This window comes from Corythoichthys intestinalis, chromosome 13 (assembly GCF_030265065.1).
Source record: "Corythoichthys intestinalis isolate RoL2023-P3 chromosome 13, ASM3026506v1, whole genome shotgun sequence".
Lineage (NCBI taxonomy): Eukaryota > Metazoa > Chordata > Actinopteri > Syngnathiformes > Syngnathidae > Corythoichthys > Corythoichthys intestinalis.
The window spans coordinates 51,738,961-51,755,384 of record NC_080407.1 but is presented as its reverse complement, the minus strand read 5'-3'; the positions used below and the strand labels follow the sequence as shown (position 1 = coordinate 51,755,384).

General features: G+C 42.1%; 2 protein-coding genes across 5 annotated transcripts in view; one reads left to right on the top strand and one right to left on the bottom strand.

Moving 5' to 3' along the window:
• Positions 1–2,190: 2,190 nt before the first annotated feature.
• Positions 2,191–6,942, top strand: LOC130928793 (cholecystokinin receptor type A-like). The gene is made up of 5 exons (XM_057855550.1): positions 2,191–2,378; positions 2,453–2,704; positions 4,350–4,611; positions 4,677–4,804; positions 4,865–6,942. The coding sequence occupies exons 1-5, from the start codon at positions 2,249–2,251 to the stop codon at positions 5,725–5,727; spliced, it is 1,635 nt and encodes a 544-aa protein (XP_057711533.1). The 5' UTR covers positions 2,191–2,248; the 3' UTR covers positions 5,728–6,942.
• A 2,869-nt stretch (positions 6,943–9,811) lies between these two features.
• rbpjb (recombination signal binding protein for immunoglobulin kappa J region b) overlaps positions 9,812–16,424 on the bottom strand; it is a 57,975-nt gene continuing 51,362 nt past the window's right edge. For 2 of the 4 annotated variants that reach the window (XM_057855333.1, XM_057855334.1), the window contains 3 exons: positions 16,269–16,424; positions 15,993–16,096; positions 14,240–15,706 (listed from right to left, as the gene is read on the bottom strand). In XM_057855333.1, the coding sequence (XP_057711316.1) occupies positions 15,394–15,706; positions 15,993–16,096; positions 16,269–16,424 (573 nt within the window). In that variant the 3' untranslated portion in view covers positions 14,240–15,393. Of the gene's footprint in view, positions 15,707–15,992; positions 16,097–16,268 lie in introns of all 4 variants that reach the window. The other 2 variants (XR_009066722.1, XM_057855335.1) reach the window with 2 other exon arrangements.

The following is a 16,424-nucleotide window of genomic DNA, read 5'->3' as shown; positions in this document are numbered from 1 at the left end:
ACGAACCTCCCTGACATGTTGACATCACGTTGTAGAATTACATATGGCGGAAAACATTCAGGTGACTTGAAGTTCTGCTCGGAGACCATCATTGGAAAGCTTAAAAGTTTGAACAGAAGGGCATTTAAAAAAAAAAAAAAAATTAAACCGATAACCCCTAAGTGGAGGTGAGAACACGCGAGAGCAGAATTAAAGACCCCACGATTTTCATGAGATATTATCGCGTACTTACCTCTTTTCGATTCAAAAACTCCATGTAGCATGTATCACCGAGTGTCAAGAAACAGCTGTGAATGGCCACAGCCGGATTTTGGGGGGATTTTACGGGTGAAACATGGTAATATAACAAGGGTCTCAATGCAGAAATTGCAGACATCAAGGAGTGGTCGAGATGTTCTTTTTCATATAGTTACCCTTTGAACGTTTTTGGTTTTTTTTTCAATTTTTCTTTGTTTGGATCGATTATCATCTAAAATATTGGGGAAAATGCGACAGTAACAAAAAAAACAACAACTAAGCGATAGCTATGAGGTAGCCATCCGTGACTTATTTACAGACACCATTTTTTTTCATAGAGACGTAATTTGTTTAAAAGTTTAAAATATTAAAGTCGTTTTTTTTTGTTTTTTTTAACGAAATATTAAGACATCAATTAGCTAAAAATGACACATTTTGAGCAATAAATATAATTACCTTCTTTCCGACCTACCTACCTTCTCAGCTGGTCTAAAAAAAAAGGCCGTTTCTTGTTCGGAGGGCGGCAGAGCTAATGGGTAATATTTCAATGCAGTCGTGTTCAGGTTGGGATACCTTACATACTTGCCAGATATTAAAAAGATTGAACGTTGTATGAGGAGTTATTAGTCATTTTCTGAATTTGATGTTTTGCCGGAAAAAAAATGTCCAACTTTGGCACCCCACCCAGGTCAGGCCATGAATGAAAAAGCCACCATTTTGATGATTTAAGATTTCATATGTCTCATGAACAGTCTCGCCAATTTTAAGGAGGATCCAAATAATTCCCTAGGCGCCAAGGTCTCAAATGTGCACCCTGTAAATCGATAAAAAATTCGCATTCAATCCAAAATACCCGATTTCCAGTTGGGTTTGGAATATGGGTGCAAGAAACATTTTGGAGCAATTTTGCACAAGGTATTTACTCCCCAAATTTCATTGCTCTGTGTTGTAAAAACTAATAGGAGAAGCATTTTTGAAAAATTCAAGGGGGCGCCACTGAGCCATTTTGTTATGTTGTTTCACAACATTGCAAAATTATCAACATTTCCGCAAAGCCGGGTGTATGTGCAAATTTTGGTGAGTTTTTGGGCATGTTCAGGGGTCCAAATTGGCCATTTTCAAAATATGAATCCTTTACAAAACAATAATTACTTACCTTCTATTTATGGCTGGGTTGAAACAGAAGCAGTTGTGTGGCATCTGTAAACGGGGGTTTCCAGGGTAAAAGGGACAAATTAAAAATAGTTCGGGGGCTTAATGCGCCATGAATCTGCTATGGCAGCATACAGGGTCGGCCATTTGGGGGCCCTAAGCAAAATAATGCCAAGGGGCCCATATTTTTGGCCCACCATTTCGTCACAGTGTACTGTGAAACCCATACATGTCAACCCATACATCCATATTTTGTATATTAATCAGATTTTGTTGAACTGCATACTTCAAACTTCTCACCCCAAATGATTGTCAGTACTTACAGTAGATAGCGCCAAACCTTTTTCAAAAAGAGGAAAAGAAGATAAGAACTTTTATTTTTTAAGCTTGATATTAAGTATCAAAACTAACAAAAGTCAACTAAAGCAAACTGTAGTAAACAAAATAAAATATAAACAATTGCCAGATTGGGGACCCCCTAGTGGTCAGGGGCCCTAAGCAGCTACATAGTCTGCGTATAGGCTGGGCCGGCCCTGCAAGAGCAGAAACTGCTTTTTTAGCCTTGTCTGTGTTTTCCACCGCAGACTGATTTTTTTTTACAATGGAATAATATGAAAAACATCCAATGAAGTATCCAGAGCTACCTTGATTGTGATTTTCTTGACATTGGCATGTGACGTCACAAAACTTTCTTGCGCCCGGTGTGTCACTAAAGTGATGACGTCACGAAAGCCGAACGGGAACTCGCTTAGATCCCTGAGGCGGTCATTGCAAGCCAAAAGAAAGTGCGGTGCAGTCAGGAGCGCCAGTCGCGGTCCACTTTTTTTCTTCTCTTTTTTTCTCAGCTCTTTTTCACACCATGGAAACTTTCAACGTAGACGAAATGCTTAATTCTACGGAAATTAGCACGTTTTTGTGCAAATTGGGCATCAGCAATGCGTCGGGTTGCGGGCCCCAGAAAGTCGCAACAGCGGACATGAGCATCAAAGGTATCGACTTGGACTTGACGCAAATGACGCACGGTGACTATAAAAACTCTTCTGTCCTTGTCCCACTCCGGCAGATGCCGAGGACTTTGTGCGCGTCGTCCTTTACTGCGCCATCTTCCTCATCAGCGTGGTGGGCAATAGTTTAATCATCACGGTTCTGTCTCGGAATCGGCGCATGCGCACCGTCACCAATTTGTTCCTGCTCTCCCTGGCCGTCAGCGACTTGATGGTCTCCTTGGTGTGCATCCCTGTCACCCTCATCACCAACCTCATGAAGACCTTCAAATTCAGCGACGCAACATGCAAGATTGCCATGTACCTTATGGGTATGATAATTTTCAGCAACCAAAGAGTGCTCTAATAGGGTTAAAAAAATTATATATATGTATTATTATATATGATTAATTAATTTATAGATTAATAAATTCTATATAATCTAAAAACACATATGGTAACATAAGGTTTGATTAAAAAAATTTTTTTGGGGGGGTCGTTAATTCCAAATCAACCATTTGTTGCTTTTAATGAAATTCTTATTAGGGCTGCGACTATTATTCTATTAGTCGATTAATCGATGAACTAATTAGTTCAAATAATCGAGTAATCGGATAAGGAACATGATCAAAATACCTGAACTGCACCTCAAACGGTGTTTAAAAAAAAAAAAAGAGGATCTAAGTACAACAACAATTGGCTAATTTACATAGCAAAAGTCCGCTAGCTTAAATGCTATAAAATACTAACTTTATTTTTCACAATGCTCTTACATTGTTGAAACTCTTTAGTCCCACAAAAACAGCCAAATGTATCTCCAAACTAAATTATGAATGTACAAAAAAATATTAGCTCAAACAAAAACTTACCTTTTGTTGGTCTCAACAGTGAGCAGCTGGATTTAGTCATGTGAAATAATTTCATATTCACTGTTGCTGCTAGAGGGCAGTATATCAATGAATAAAACTAGATGCAAACAGTTTCAAAACAAACCATTTCAACACCACTCTATTATATTCTGATTATGGCTGAAACTATCGATTATTTTAGTTGTCGATTAATCAATGAACTAGTTAGTTCAAATACCCGAGTAATCGGATAAGGAACATAAAAAAATCTAAATACCTGAGCTGAGCCTCAAACATTATTTAAAAATAAATACGAGGATCTAAGTCCAACAAAAGAACAATTGGCTGACTTACATAGCAAAAGTCCGCTAGCTTAAATGCTATAAAATGCTAACTTTTTTTTTTTTTAAATGCTCTGAACAAATTGTTCAAACTCATATTCCCACAAAAAACTATGAACTGAATTACGAACGTATAAAAAAAAAAAAAATTAGCTCAAACAAAAACAACCTTATGCGTCAATGGAATCTGGGGGTTTTGGGGACACGTCCTATCGATATCTGGTCATTTCTTGTTGATTTGGGGACATTATTTTTTTTGCCATTGATAATGGGAAATTTGGACGTCCGTGGCCGTCAATGGCATCGACTTACATATGCATCAATGGAATCCAAGTACATTGGCATCAATAGATTTGACATACATGGCCGTCAATGACATCGATGCAATGTAAATTCAATTGGAAGTGAATGGGAAATTTCCCCATTAAAAATGAATGGGAAAGTTTTATACCCATCACCGTCCCGGAATTTTTGATGTCGAAATTATGTGATTTGGTCAAAAATAGGACTAGACAGATTTTGAAATTTTTTTTCCAAAACTTGTTTACGGGCGAACGGAAACATTTTCAGGGTCTTTCGAAAAATGAATGAGAATGAATGAATGAATGAGAATGCTTTATTTTGGACATGAGGGAAAAAAAAAAAAAAAAGCATAAAAATTATCGAAATTCCCTGCGTCACGTGAAAATTCCGGGCGTTTCGAAATTCGAACAGTACCGATCAGTCAAACAGTTCGGGCTGTAGCCCAAACAATAGATAATATCAATTGTTTGTTTTTTTTATCTCAGGGGTCTCTGTGAGTGTTTCCACTTACAACCTGATGGCCATCGCTCTGGAACGCTACAGCGCCATCTGCAGACCGCTAAGCTCCAGGACGTGGCAGACCAAGTCTCACGCGTTAAGGGTCATCACCGCGACGTGGCTGACTTCCTCAGCTCTCATGATGCCGTACATCTTCTCCAGCTCGTTGAAGCCCTTCCAACGACGCGACAACACCGAAGGTCACATGTGCCGTATGATGTGGCGAGAGGAAAACCTCCTGACGTACTGGTACGGCGAAATTGCACCTGAAGACTAAGCGGGCGGACTCCAACGAGAATTTTTGTCTTCTGCAGGTATACGTCTTTGTTGCTTTTGCTCTTCTTCCTGCCGGGTACGGTGATACTGACCGCCTACAGTCTCATTTCTGTGGAGCTCTACAAAGGCATCAGGTTCGAGCTGTCCAACAGGATGTCCACCAGAGGTACGGAAAACCGCAGAAGTTCCTAATGTGCAACTCGAGCCGCTTCCGTTCTGTTTGCAGACAGACCGGCCAGCTTTAGCAGCCTTCGAGAAGTCGATGGCGACGGCTGCTACCTTCACTCAAAAAAGCGAAACTCCCAGGGCGGGTTGGGCCGCGTGGGCATCCGAAGCAACACGACCAACCTTCTGGCCAAGAAGCGAGTGGTCCGCATGCTCCTGGTCATCGTTTGCTTGTTTTTCCTATGCTGGACTCCCATCTTCGTGGTCAACGCCTGGCAGGCTTACGACCCGCAGGTGGTCCAACGTCTGACCGGCGCGCCCATCTCCTTCATCCACCTCCTGTCGTACACGTCCACCTGCGTCAACCCTGTCGTCTACTGCTTTATGAACCGGCGCTTCCGTCAGGGCATGAAGGCCACCTTGACCTCCATGCAGCTCAAGGCGCGGACCGTGGACATCTGGACTCAGATTATCGACGCCAAATGGTACGAAGGACCCGAAGAGAGCGCTCTGCACAAGCGCCAGGCCAGACGACGGGAGAAAGAAGAGCAAAAGCGCCAGGCCAAGCGTCAGATCAGGAACCAGCGCAGGTCGGCAAGATACCCGGGATCGCTAGCTAGTAACCCCGTCGTCAACGGTGTCCAGGATGTCGTCCAGGATGTAGTCCAGGAAGTAGTCCAGGAAGTAGTCCAGGAGATACCCCAGCCGATGACCGTAGAGGTCCCAGAGCATCTGCAAGACTCTGACGAGGAAGAACCCATCGAGCAGATCGGCGAGACGTACGTAGAGTTATACATCCATCCGTATCCCGAGCAGAACCCGGGACAGGACACAGAGCGCGCCGGTCAAGGGGCACCGGGTGGCATGGCCTCGTACATCAGCCTCACCAGCATTCACTCGTTGCTACCGCCGGAAGTCGTCTGAATTGCCGCTACGTTTTCACAGAACTACATTCGTTCAGTATTTGGACTCTTCATTAGACTTCCAAAACATGGCGTTGCATTGAAGTAGCTTCAAAAGGAACCATGAACGGTTCTGAAGTCCTTGAATATGACTTCAAAAAGGATTTCTGCCCTTTTTTTAGAGGCGAAAAATCAAATAACGAGGGATTTTTTTCAACTCTACTCGCAAATCACAAGTCTGTGTTTACAGTCAGACCTCGCTTTTATCTCCGTTAGTGGGATATGGAACACCTGCACTTTGGAAAGGTTGGATTCCTAGTATTGCTCAGCAGATTTCCACGGATTCAAAAGGCAAACAAACAGAGAATGAGGTCACTTAGCCGATACGGAACATTTGTTGATGCTTGTTTATCTCCTGCGAAGTGAAAACGTCTGGTGCCTTGTACACGGGTGTCAAACTCAATTTGGTTCGCGGGCTACATTTATGGCAATTAGATCTGTTAACACTGGAAGTCCCAGGCCATCCCTTGTACTGCAGCTTTTGGAATATGTAAAAAGGTTGTCCGCCCGATTGCCTGCCTGAGCAGTCCACTGTCCAGCAAAGACAAGGCAGCCCTACTCCACAAACAAGATGCTAATTGGAGCAATCCAACCCTGTGGTTTTGACTAATGAGGACCATAGTGCTCACATAAGATATGCTGATTAGGGTCAGATGATCCTTCTCTGGTTACAAAAGTAATTTGTATCAACTGATCCATCCTTGGTATTGTACTATTAACTCACTGGCTCCAATTGACATCCAAATCATTTTGACTGGGAGGGAGCGAATGAACAATTGTAACCGCGGGCACCGAAGTGAGCCAACTAGTGCGTGCACTCGATCACACAAATTAATGGTTTTACGGTGCCAAAATCAAAATAAAAACCTGATTTTGTATGTACAGTAAGAACGACCGACAACATGCCTGTCATTTAGAACAACAACGAAATCAGTTGCCGATAACTGAAGACCACAAGAGATGTTCCAGTGGTGCTACGGAGCTTTAAGAGACGTTCTTCTGGGGAAAATTTTATATGTATGGCGGAAAACTCAGACAAGGCTGAAAAAGCCGTTTGTGCTCTTGCACCCCTCTTGAAAATAAACTGCTGTATTTTAAGCCAAAAGAACTGTTGTGTTTGATAGACCAGTATGTCTATATGCTGCCATAGCAGTTTCATGGCACATTAAGCCCACAAACTATTTTCAATTTGTCCGTTTTACCCTGGAGACCCCCGTTTACAGACAACGCGCAACTGCTTCTGTTTCAACCCAGCCAAGGTAAGTAATTATTGTTTTGCAAAGGATTAATATTTTGAAAATGGCCAATTCGGACACCTGAACACGCGCAAAAACTCACCAAAATTTGCACATTCTTGCAGATTTGCGTGAATTTTGATAATTTTGCAACGTTGCGAAACAACATAACAAAATGACTCGGTGGCGCCCCCTTGAATTTTTCAAAAATGCTTCTCCTATTAGGTTTTTTCAACACAGAGCAATGAAATTTGGGGAGTAAATACCTTGTGCAAAATTGCTCCAAAAAGTTTCTAGCACCCATATTCCAAACCCAACAGGAAATCGGGTATTTTGGATTGAATGTGGAATTTATATCGAGTTACAGGGTGCATATCTGAGACATTGGCACCTGGAGAGTTATTTGGATCTTACTCAAAATTGGTGAGACTGTTCATGAGACATATCAGATCTCAAGTTCTCAAAATGGTGAGTTTTCATTTACAGGCCTGACCGTGGCGGGGTGCCAAACTCGGCCATTTTTTTCGGCAAAACACCAAATTCAGAAAATGACTAATAACTCCCTCATACAATGTTCAATCTATATCAGGGGTCTCCAAACTGGTCCTAAGGGCCGCTGTGAGTCCTGGTTTTTGTTCATACCGATCAAGCACAAACCTTTAAACCAATGTGGTTTCTACGAAAACAAGCAGCACCTGACTGCAATCAACTGATTGCACTTATAAAACGCCAGATTGGTGAAAAGGTGTGGTCTTGTTTTGTTGGAATGATATCCTGCACCCACTGCGGCCCTTTGTGGAATAGTTTGGATACTACTGATCGCTAACATAGTAGCAATGTACTTCGTCGATACACTTAAAATAAACGCTAACTGCACGGTTTCTTTGCTTTTAACAAAGAATCAAGACTTCTAAATTTAAGCCAGAAAAGCCCCCGTTATGCTGGGCGGCCGCTAGCCTTACTCGCGAACATAGTAGCATTGTACTTCGTCATATTCACGAAAATAAATCCCAACTACACGTTTTTTTTTGCTTTTAACCAAGAACCGAGACTGTTTTATATCCATTTCTATAAAGAATTCGGGTATTTAAGCATTTATTCACAAGAATTTTCGCCAGAAAAGCTACTGATACGCCGGGCGGCCGCTAGCCTCATTCGCTAACATAGTAGCATTGTACTTCGTCAAATTACGTAAAATAAATGCTAACTGTATGGTTTCGTTGCTTTTAACCAAGAATCGTGACTGTTTTAGGTCCATATCTATAAAGATATCGGAGATTTAAGCATTTATTCACAAGAATTTTCGCCAGAAAAGCTTTTATGCCAGGCGGGCGCTAGCCTCAATTGCTAACATAGTCGCGTTGTACTTCGTCTATATACGAAAAATAAACGCTACCTGCACGGTTTCTTTGCATTTAACCAAGAAACGTGATTGTTTTATGTCCATATCTATGGAGAATTCGGGGATAAGCATTTATTCACATGAATTTTCACCAGAAAAGCTCTGTTAACGTCAGGCGGCCGCTAGCCTCATTTGCTAACAATAGCATTGTATTTCGACATATTTACGTAAAATAAATGCTTAATGCACGTTTTCTTTGCTTTTAACCAAGAATCGAGACTGTTTTACGTCCATATCTATGGAGAATTCGGAGATTTAAGCATTTATTCACAAGAATTTTTGCCAAAAAAAGCCCGTTACGCCAGGCGGCCGCTAGCCTCAATCGCTAACATAGTAGCGTTGTACTTTGTCAATATACGTAAAATAAACGCTACCTGCACGGTTTCTTTGCATTTAACCAAGAAACGAGACCGTTTTACGTCCATATCTATGGAGAATTCGGGGATTTAAGCATTTATTCACAAGAATTTTTGCCAAAAAAAGCCTGTTACGCCAGGCGGCCGCTAGCCTCATTCGCTAACATACTAGCATTCTACCTCGTCAATATATGTAAAATATACGCTAACTGCATGGTTTCTATGCTTTTAACCAAGAATAGAGACTGTTTTACGTCCATATCTATGAAAAATTTGGGGATTTAAGCATTCATTCACAAGAATTTTCGCCAGAAAAACTCCTTTTACACCAGGCAGCTGCTAGCCTCATTTGCTAGTGGTATATAGTGTATAATGATAATAAAGGGCTATTCTATTCTATAATAAGTTGTGATTGTATATAGAATTGATTAATAATCTATTTAAATATTATTTCTAATTGATTCTGCATGTTTTCCTCAAGTATTAAGTTTCCGATGTTAAATTGAGTGATTTATTAGCTGTTCAAAACTTGCGATAAATTAAAAAAAAAAAAAAATTAAGTTGCCTTTTTGGTCAAAAACTTCGATATGTTATGTTAAATATTGCTATTGATCCTGAAAATATAGGTGATTATCTCTGCATTTGGTGATTTTTGTGCATCTAGTGTAAAATCTGAGACTTTTACAGCCATTTTAAGATGTGCTATACTTATATGGAAAATAATCAGGATTTTATTCGGGAACGACTGAAATTTTTGCTGCCGCTGCTCACGGAGACTCATATGTGGCTAAAGTATATGGCCGTTTTGGTTTTAGGTTGGTAGCAGCTTTGTTTTTGAAAATATTTGAAGTTTTGAAAATAGGCCCACTACGAATCGGCCCAGTTTCCCGTGTCATGTCAATAGGTTATGAAGTCTATGGTGTCGATTTAAAGGGTTAACTCGGACTTACGCGGAAATTCGGTTTACGTCACCATCGTAGGAACGGAACTTGTTCGTAACCCAGGGACAGATTTCGTCACTGCGACTGAGAACTGTGTGCTAACCCGTTAAAAAATAAGCAGAGACGTCTTTAAAATGTCACTTTTATGCATTTTTCCCCGTGTTTAATGACATACAGATTGGAGCATGATCTCGAGCTGCGATATGTACAAAAAAACTATGCTATTCCAAAAAAAAAAAAAAAAAAAAAAAAAATCCCCTTGTTTTTTGATGCTATTGCTAAATATTACAAACAGCACAGGTTTCTACCCTTTGAGCACAGAGTATACTACCACAATGACCAGTACTAGAAGAACAGATACAGTGAGTGAGCGAAGGATAGTGACAGTGATATTAAATAAGGAAAATAGTGAGAGAAACCAGGGGGAGAGAAAAGTTAGCGCTCCACAATAGTCTTGAAAAGTAAGGCTGAGAGCTACTTTGTTTTTCTTTAAATGTTACTTTTAAAGCTGCCTCTCACTGTGCAGTGCATGAAAACAAAACACACGGTCAGACATTTGGCATTTTTAAGAGCTTACATACATTGTTCGCCGCTCGTTATAACCGTTAAAAAAAACAAAGAACAGCTGCTTCCAGAAGAGTTAAAAACAAAAAAGGCGTGTAACATGTTTTCGCAGCCCTCAGCAAAGTCCCTTTAAAGAAACAAAAGGCTCGCGGTTCGAGCCCCGGCCAGAGATGAAGAGCAATAAAGTGGTATGAAAAGGTATCTGAATCTTTTGGAATTTATCACATTTCTGCATAAAATCCCCATCAAATGTGATCTGAGCTTTGTCAAAATCACACAGATGAAAAAACAGTGTCCGCTTTATCTAAAACCACCCAAATATTTATCGGTTTTCATATTTTAATGAGAATAGAATGCAAAACAATGACAGAAGGGGAAAAAATAAGCAAATGAACCATCACATTTAATATTTTGTGTCCACCCCTTTGGCAGCAATAACTTCAACTAGACACTTCCTGGAGCTGCAGATCAGTCTGGCACGTGGATCCGGACTAATCTTGGTTCATACCTCTCTACAAAACCGCTCTAATTCAGTCAGATTCCTGAAATGTCTGACATGAATCGCTGTCTTTAAGTCATGCCACGGCTTCTCAATGGGGTTCAAGTCTGGAATTTGACTAGGCCACTCAAGAACGTGTATTTTGTTGTTCTGAAACCATTCTGAAGTTGATTTACTTCCATGTCTTGGATCATTGTCTTGGTGCAGCACCCATCCTCTTTTTAGATTCTGTCTGTTTTCCTGAAAACCTTCCTGATAAACTTGAATTGCTTCTTCCATAAATGATTGCAAGTTGTCCAGGCCCTGAGGCAACAAAACAGCCCCAAATCATGATGCTCAACAATTCAACTTTGGTTTCATGAGTCCACAAAATATTTTGCCAAAACTTCTGTGGCGTGTCCATGTGCCTTTTTGCGAACGTTAAACGAGGAACAATATTTTTTTAGACAGCCGTGGCTTCGTCCATGGAGTCCTACCATGAACACCATTCTTGGCCAGTTTTACCGATAGATTGGACTATGCCAGTGAATTCTGTAAGCCTTGAGCTGACACTCTTCTTTTTTTTACCTGAGTATTCTGCGCTCGTCATCTATGGTGGACGGCCACTCCTTGCAAAAGAAGCAACAGTGCCAAACTCTCTCCATTTGAAGACAACTTCTCTGACTGTCAATTGATGAAAATTTGGACTTTTCGTGATGGTTTTGTATCCTTTCTCAGCTTTATACAAGTCAACAATCCTTGATCGCAGGTCTTTTGACCGAGCCATGATTCACATCAGACAATGCTTCTCGTCAAGACAATTGACCAGGTGTGTGTTTTATAGTGGGCAGGGTAGCTTTAAACCACTTATCAGTGATTGGGCATACATCTGACTTAAATTGTTTGGTAAAAATTGGTTTCAATTTCTCTTTACTGGAAGTCCCGGGGTTTTTTTGGGCTAAGGGGAAAAGGGGGAAATGTCATATGTCACCACATAATTTTTTATTTTTTTTTATAACATCATCCCTTGTACTGTATATGGTTTCTTTATTGAATGAAAAGCTTTTTTTGTGCAAAAAATGACTTGTGTTGTGCATCATCAGCCAGCCATCATCAGCAATATGACAATTATAGCTCCATACACGACCCCCGAAAAATTTTCCGTTCGCCCGTCAACGCCGATTTTTCACCGATTTATTTATTTATTTTTTTTTTCAAAATGTATCTAGTCCTACAATTTTTGACCAAATCACATAATTTGGACATAAATTCCGGGACAGTTAAGGGCATAAAAGTTTTATACAGAATTTGGATGCAACGTTCAAATTTCCCATTCACTTCCAACGGAATTTACATTGCATTGATGCATTGACAGTCATGTATTTCAAATCTATTGATGCCAATGTACTTGGATTCCATTGACACATTTGTAAGTCCATGTCATTGACGGACGGCCATGGACGTCCAAATTTCCCATTCATTTTCGATGACAAAAAAACAGATGTCCCCAAATCGACTGGAAATGAACAGATATCAATCGGACGTGTCCCCCAAATGTACCTGATTCCATTGACGCTTATGGAAGTCGATGCCATTGACGCCCATGGACGTCCAAATTTCCCCATTCATTTCCAATGGCATTTACATTAAATTGATGCCAATTTAGTCAGATGCCATTGATGGCCATGTATATCAATTCTATTGATACCAATGTACTTTGATTCCATTGACGCTAATGTAAGTCGATGCCATTGACGGCCATGAACGTCCAAATTTTCCATTCATTTTCAATGGCAAAAAAACAAATGGCCCCAAATCAACTGGAAATGAACGGATATCAATCGGACGTGTCCCCCAAATGTACCTGATTCCATTGACACATATGTAAGCCGATGCCATCGACGCCCATGGATGTCCAAATTTCCCATTCACTTACAATCGCAAAAAAAAAAAAAAAAAACAAATGTGCCCAAATCAACAGGAAATGACCAGATATCAATAGTTGTCCGCCAAATGTCCCCAAATGACTTGATATGACCAGGACGTGTCCCCCGAATGTCCCCAAATCAACAGGAAGTGACCAGATATCAATAGGTGTCCCCCAAATGTCCCCAAATTACCTCATATGACCAGGACACGCCCCCAAATGACCTGGACATGTCCCTAAATCAACAAGAACTGAGCAGTTATGACCAGGACGTGTCCCCCAAATGTCCCAAAATCAACAGGAAGTGACCAGATTTCAATAGGTGTCCCCCAAATGTCCCCAAATGACCTGATATGACCTGGACATGTCCCCAAATCAACAGCAACTGACCAGTTATGACCACGACGTGTCCCCCAAATGTCCTCAAATCAACAGGAAGTGACCTTTGTCCCCGAAATGTCCCCAAAACAACCTGGGCGGGGTTAAGATCTGTGTCCCCCAAATCAACAGGAAATGACCAGATATCAATAGGTGTCCCCCAAATGACCTGATATGACCAGGACACGCCCCCAAATGTCCCCAAATCAACAGGAAGTGACCAGATATCAATAGGTGTCCCCCATATGTCCCCAAATCACCTGATATGACCAGGACACGCCCCCAAATGACCTGATATGACCTGGACATGTCCCCAAATCAACAGGAACTGACCTGTTATGACCAGGACGTGGCCTCCAAATGTCCCAAAATCAACAGGAAGTGACCAGATATCAATAGGTGTCCCCCAAATGTCCCCAAATCACCTGATATGACCAGGACACGCCCCCAAATGACCTGATATGACCTGGACATGTCCCCAAATCAAAAAGAACTGACCAGCTACGACCAGAACGTGTCCCCCAAATGTCCCCAAATCAACAGGAACTGACCTGATTTTGTCCCCGAAATGTCCCTAAAACAACCTGGGCGGGGCTAAGATCTGTATCTCCACACAGCAAAGACCCCGAGTAATTTCTCCAGAAATTGCCATTTCTAGTTAAAATATGAAACCCTATAAACATTTGGAGGGTTTTAATTAAAGCAGACAGTTTTTTCATCTGTGTGATTTTGACAAAGATGGTGATTTTTTGCAAAAATGTGAGAAATTCCAAAACTTTCAGATACCTTTTCATACCACTGTATGTGTAAACAAAGGCAAAAAAACAAGCCGGTCCTGGCTGGTAAAGGGTATTTGTTTTGCTACTTGACAAATCCAGACAGGAATTGGCTTTTTTTTGACTCTTCATAATAATAACAATAAAAATCCCAGGCAGCGCAGGCAATAATGCACTTTTTTTTTTTTTTGACATAAGATGAAGGGGGAAACTTTGTACCAATAATTTAAAAAATTCATTCATTCACTCATCCGCTTATACTCACCAGGGATCATTTAAAATAATAAAATAGAAAACATTTGACAAACAGGCAGATGAGGGTGGCATAACTTAATTTGCACGTTTTTTTTTCTCGCACTCCAATCGGCACACATTCAAGTTTACAGTCGTATTGCCTGCTTTTTTTTTTCCTTTTGGACTATTTGGAGAGTTTTAATGGAGTGAGTCCAACTGGATATTCCTTTACGGGCTGGCTGGTGAAATTGCTGTACAGTATTGCTGTCAGGAAAGCTCGAATAAGACGTGAAGAAGGCCTTGATATGCTTCGTAAGTGCAACCGCTTGATGGACCTTTAGAAAAAAAAGAAGGCTCTGCTGTGACAGTACCCAAATTGGACGTGAAAATGAGCGGAAGCGTTTGTTTTTCTTCCCACTGAACTCATCAGTAAGGCCACATTGAATTGGTGTCATGGAAGACGCGTCCGTATCCGCTCTCGACGAGTTTGTCCTTCCTTTAAACAACAACAACAACAAAAAACGCTCCAGTGATGCGTGGGATTCCGAGAAGGAGAAATGTCGCATGTATTGCAGGCAAGGCAGAGGCGTTGCTTAAAGCTTTTTCTTTTAAAGACTTCATAAAAACCAATGAGAATAAAAAATAGGCCCTCTGAGGTGGTTCCCCTGATATATACACATACACACACGCGCGCGCGCACACGTTTGAATATACCCCTCCGCCCAAAAAAAAGGAAAAAAAAGTACGGGAAAGAGGGGGGTACACGTTCAGAGGAAGAATAAAAACTATTTGGTAACAAAAGTGTACAATATGTCTAATACAAAAAACGTTATGGAGAAAAGTGTACCTTTACTAAAGCTTATACATGATCCTTGGTCCGGAAAAAAATCTACGTCACATTTGTGTCCCTCTACGTCCTCCTCCGACGCCGACGATACTTGGGAAGCGTTTGGAGGGCAGTGCAAAACAGGGGAAAAAAGGACCGGGAAGCGGCAACGTTCCCCGTCGCGGGTTTGTGACGTCGCTCCTTCAGCGTTTCCTCCTTCGTCGTTAGCTCGTTCGTCTGTAAATTGCGACGCGGAACTTTTTTTTTGTTGGTTTTGTGGTAATATTCCAGATTGTTCTCTATCGTTAGCTCTCGCTACCTTTTCACACTGCACTTAGCGACGTGTCGACGAACCCGTTTATTGTGTACGTGCTTAAGCATTTGCTCCTCAAATGTTCGGTCGCTGTAACGTCGTAAGGCGCATCCGCTGGCGGAGAAACCAAAAACTGGCGAGCGCTTGGGAATACGGGCCGAGCTGTCGTCCTCGCCGCCGTGCAGTGTGAAAAGGGTTTTAGGAGACCACGGCGGCGGCGGCTGACGAGGACGTGACTGCCGACGCGGGGCCGTAGACGGCGCCGCTCGCCTCCGGGTTGGCGCTGTTGTTCAACAGGCCGGAATTGCCGGCCCGTAAGATAGCGCCGGCGGCGTTGCAGTGCGGCCGCGGACCGGGCTCCGGCGTGTAGGTGAAGGTCAGTGAGGTGGAGTAGATGAGGCCGTCGTTCCTTACCAGCGTCACCGGCACCTGCACGGGCTGCCGCACCCAGCGCCAGCCCTCGCGGAACGCCGAGATGTCGGGCACCACGCACAACATGCTTTCTGCGCACCTGAGGACAGGAACATTTGTTGGAAACACTCTCTCAGGAACAATACATGTTTACTGATAGTTATTTTGGAATTTGGAGGGTGTTAAGGGCAAGGGCGTACAGTGCCCTGCAAAAGTATTCGGCCCCCTTGAATCTTGCAACCTTTCGCCACATTTCAGGCTTCAAACATAAAGATATGAAATGTAATTTTTTTGTCAAGAATTTGTGTACATGCGCAACATCATGTGTGTACATCAGGGCTATTGATTGCGGGTATAGAAAGTAGTGGGAAGTGACAAAGGCCCACCTGTACATGGTCTCCGCCTCCACGTCCCCAAACCACACTCGCAAATTCGGGGTGAAGTTCTGTCCCGTTAGCTCCAACATGGCGACGTCTCCACCGCCGTTGAGCTGCACGCAGAACAATATCAAACTCTGCCAGTTCAATTGGGATGAATAACAGAGTCCATTGTATTTTCACGAATTGAACATGGAATTAATGAACCAACTATTCAATGAAATAAACTGTAAAACACTGTTGATGAAAGAACGTGTGTCACGTGGGAACAAAAACGCACGTTACCTGCAGGCTCTCCACCACAGGCACAGGGGTGACAGTCGACTGGACGGGGCCCATGCCCTCGTAGAACGTGTATTCGGCCTTGTCCGTGCTGATGATTGTCCAGGAAGCGCCGTCGTTGATCATCTCTTTGTTTGGTTCCTTTGGGCATGGTGTGGC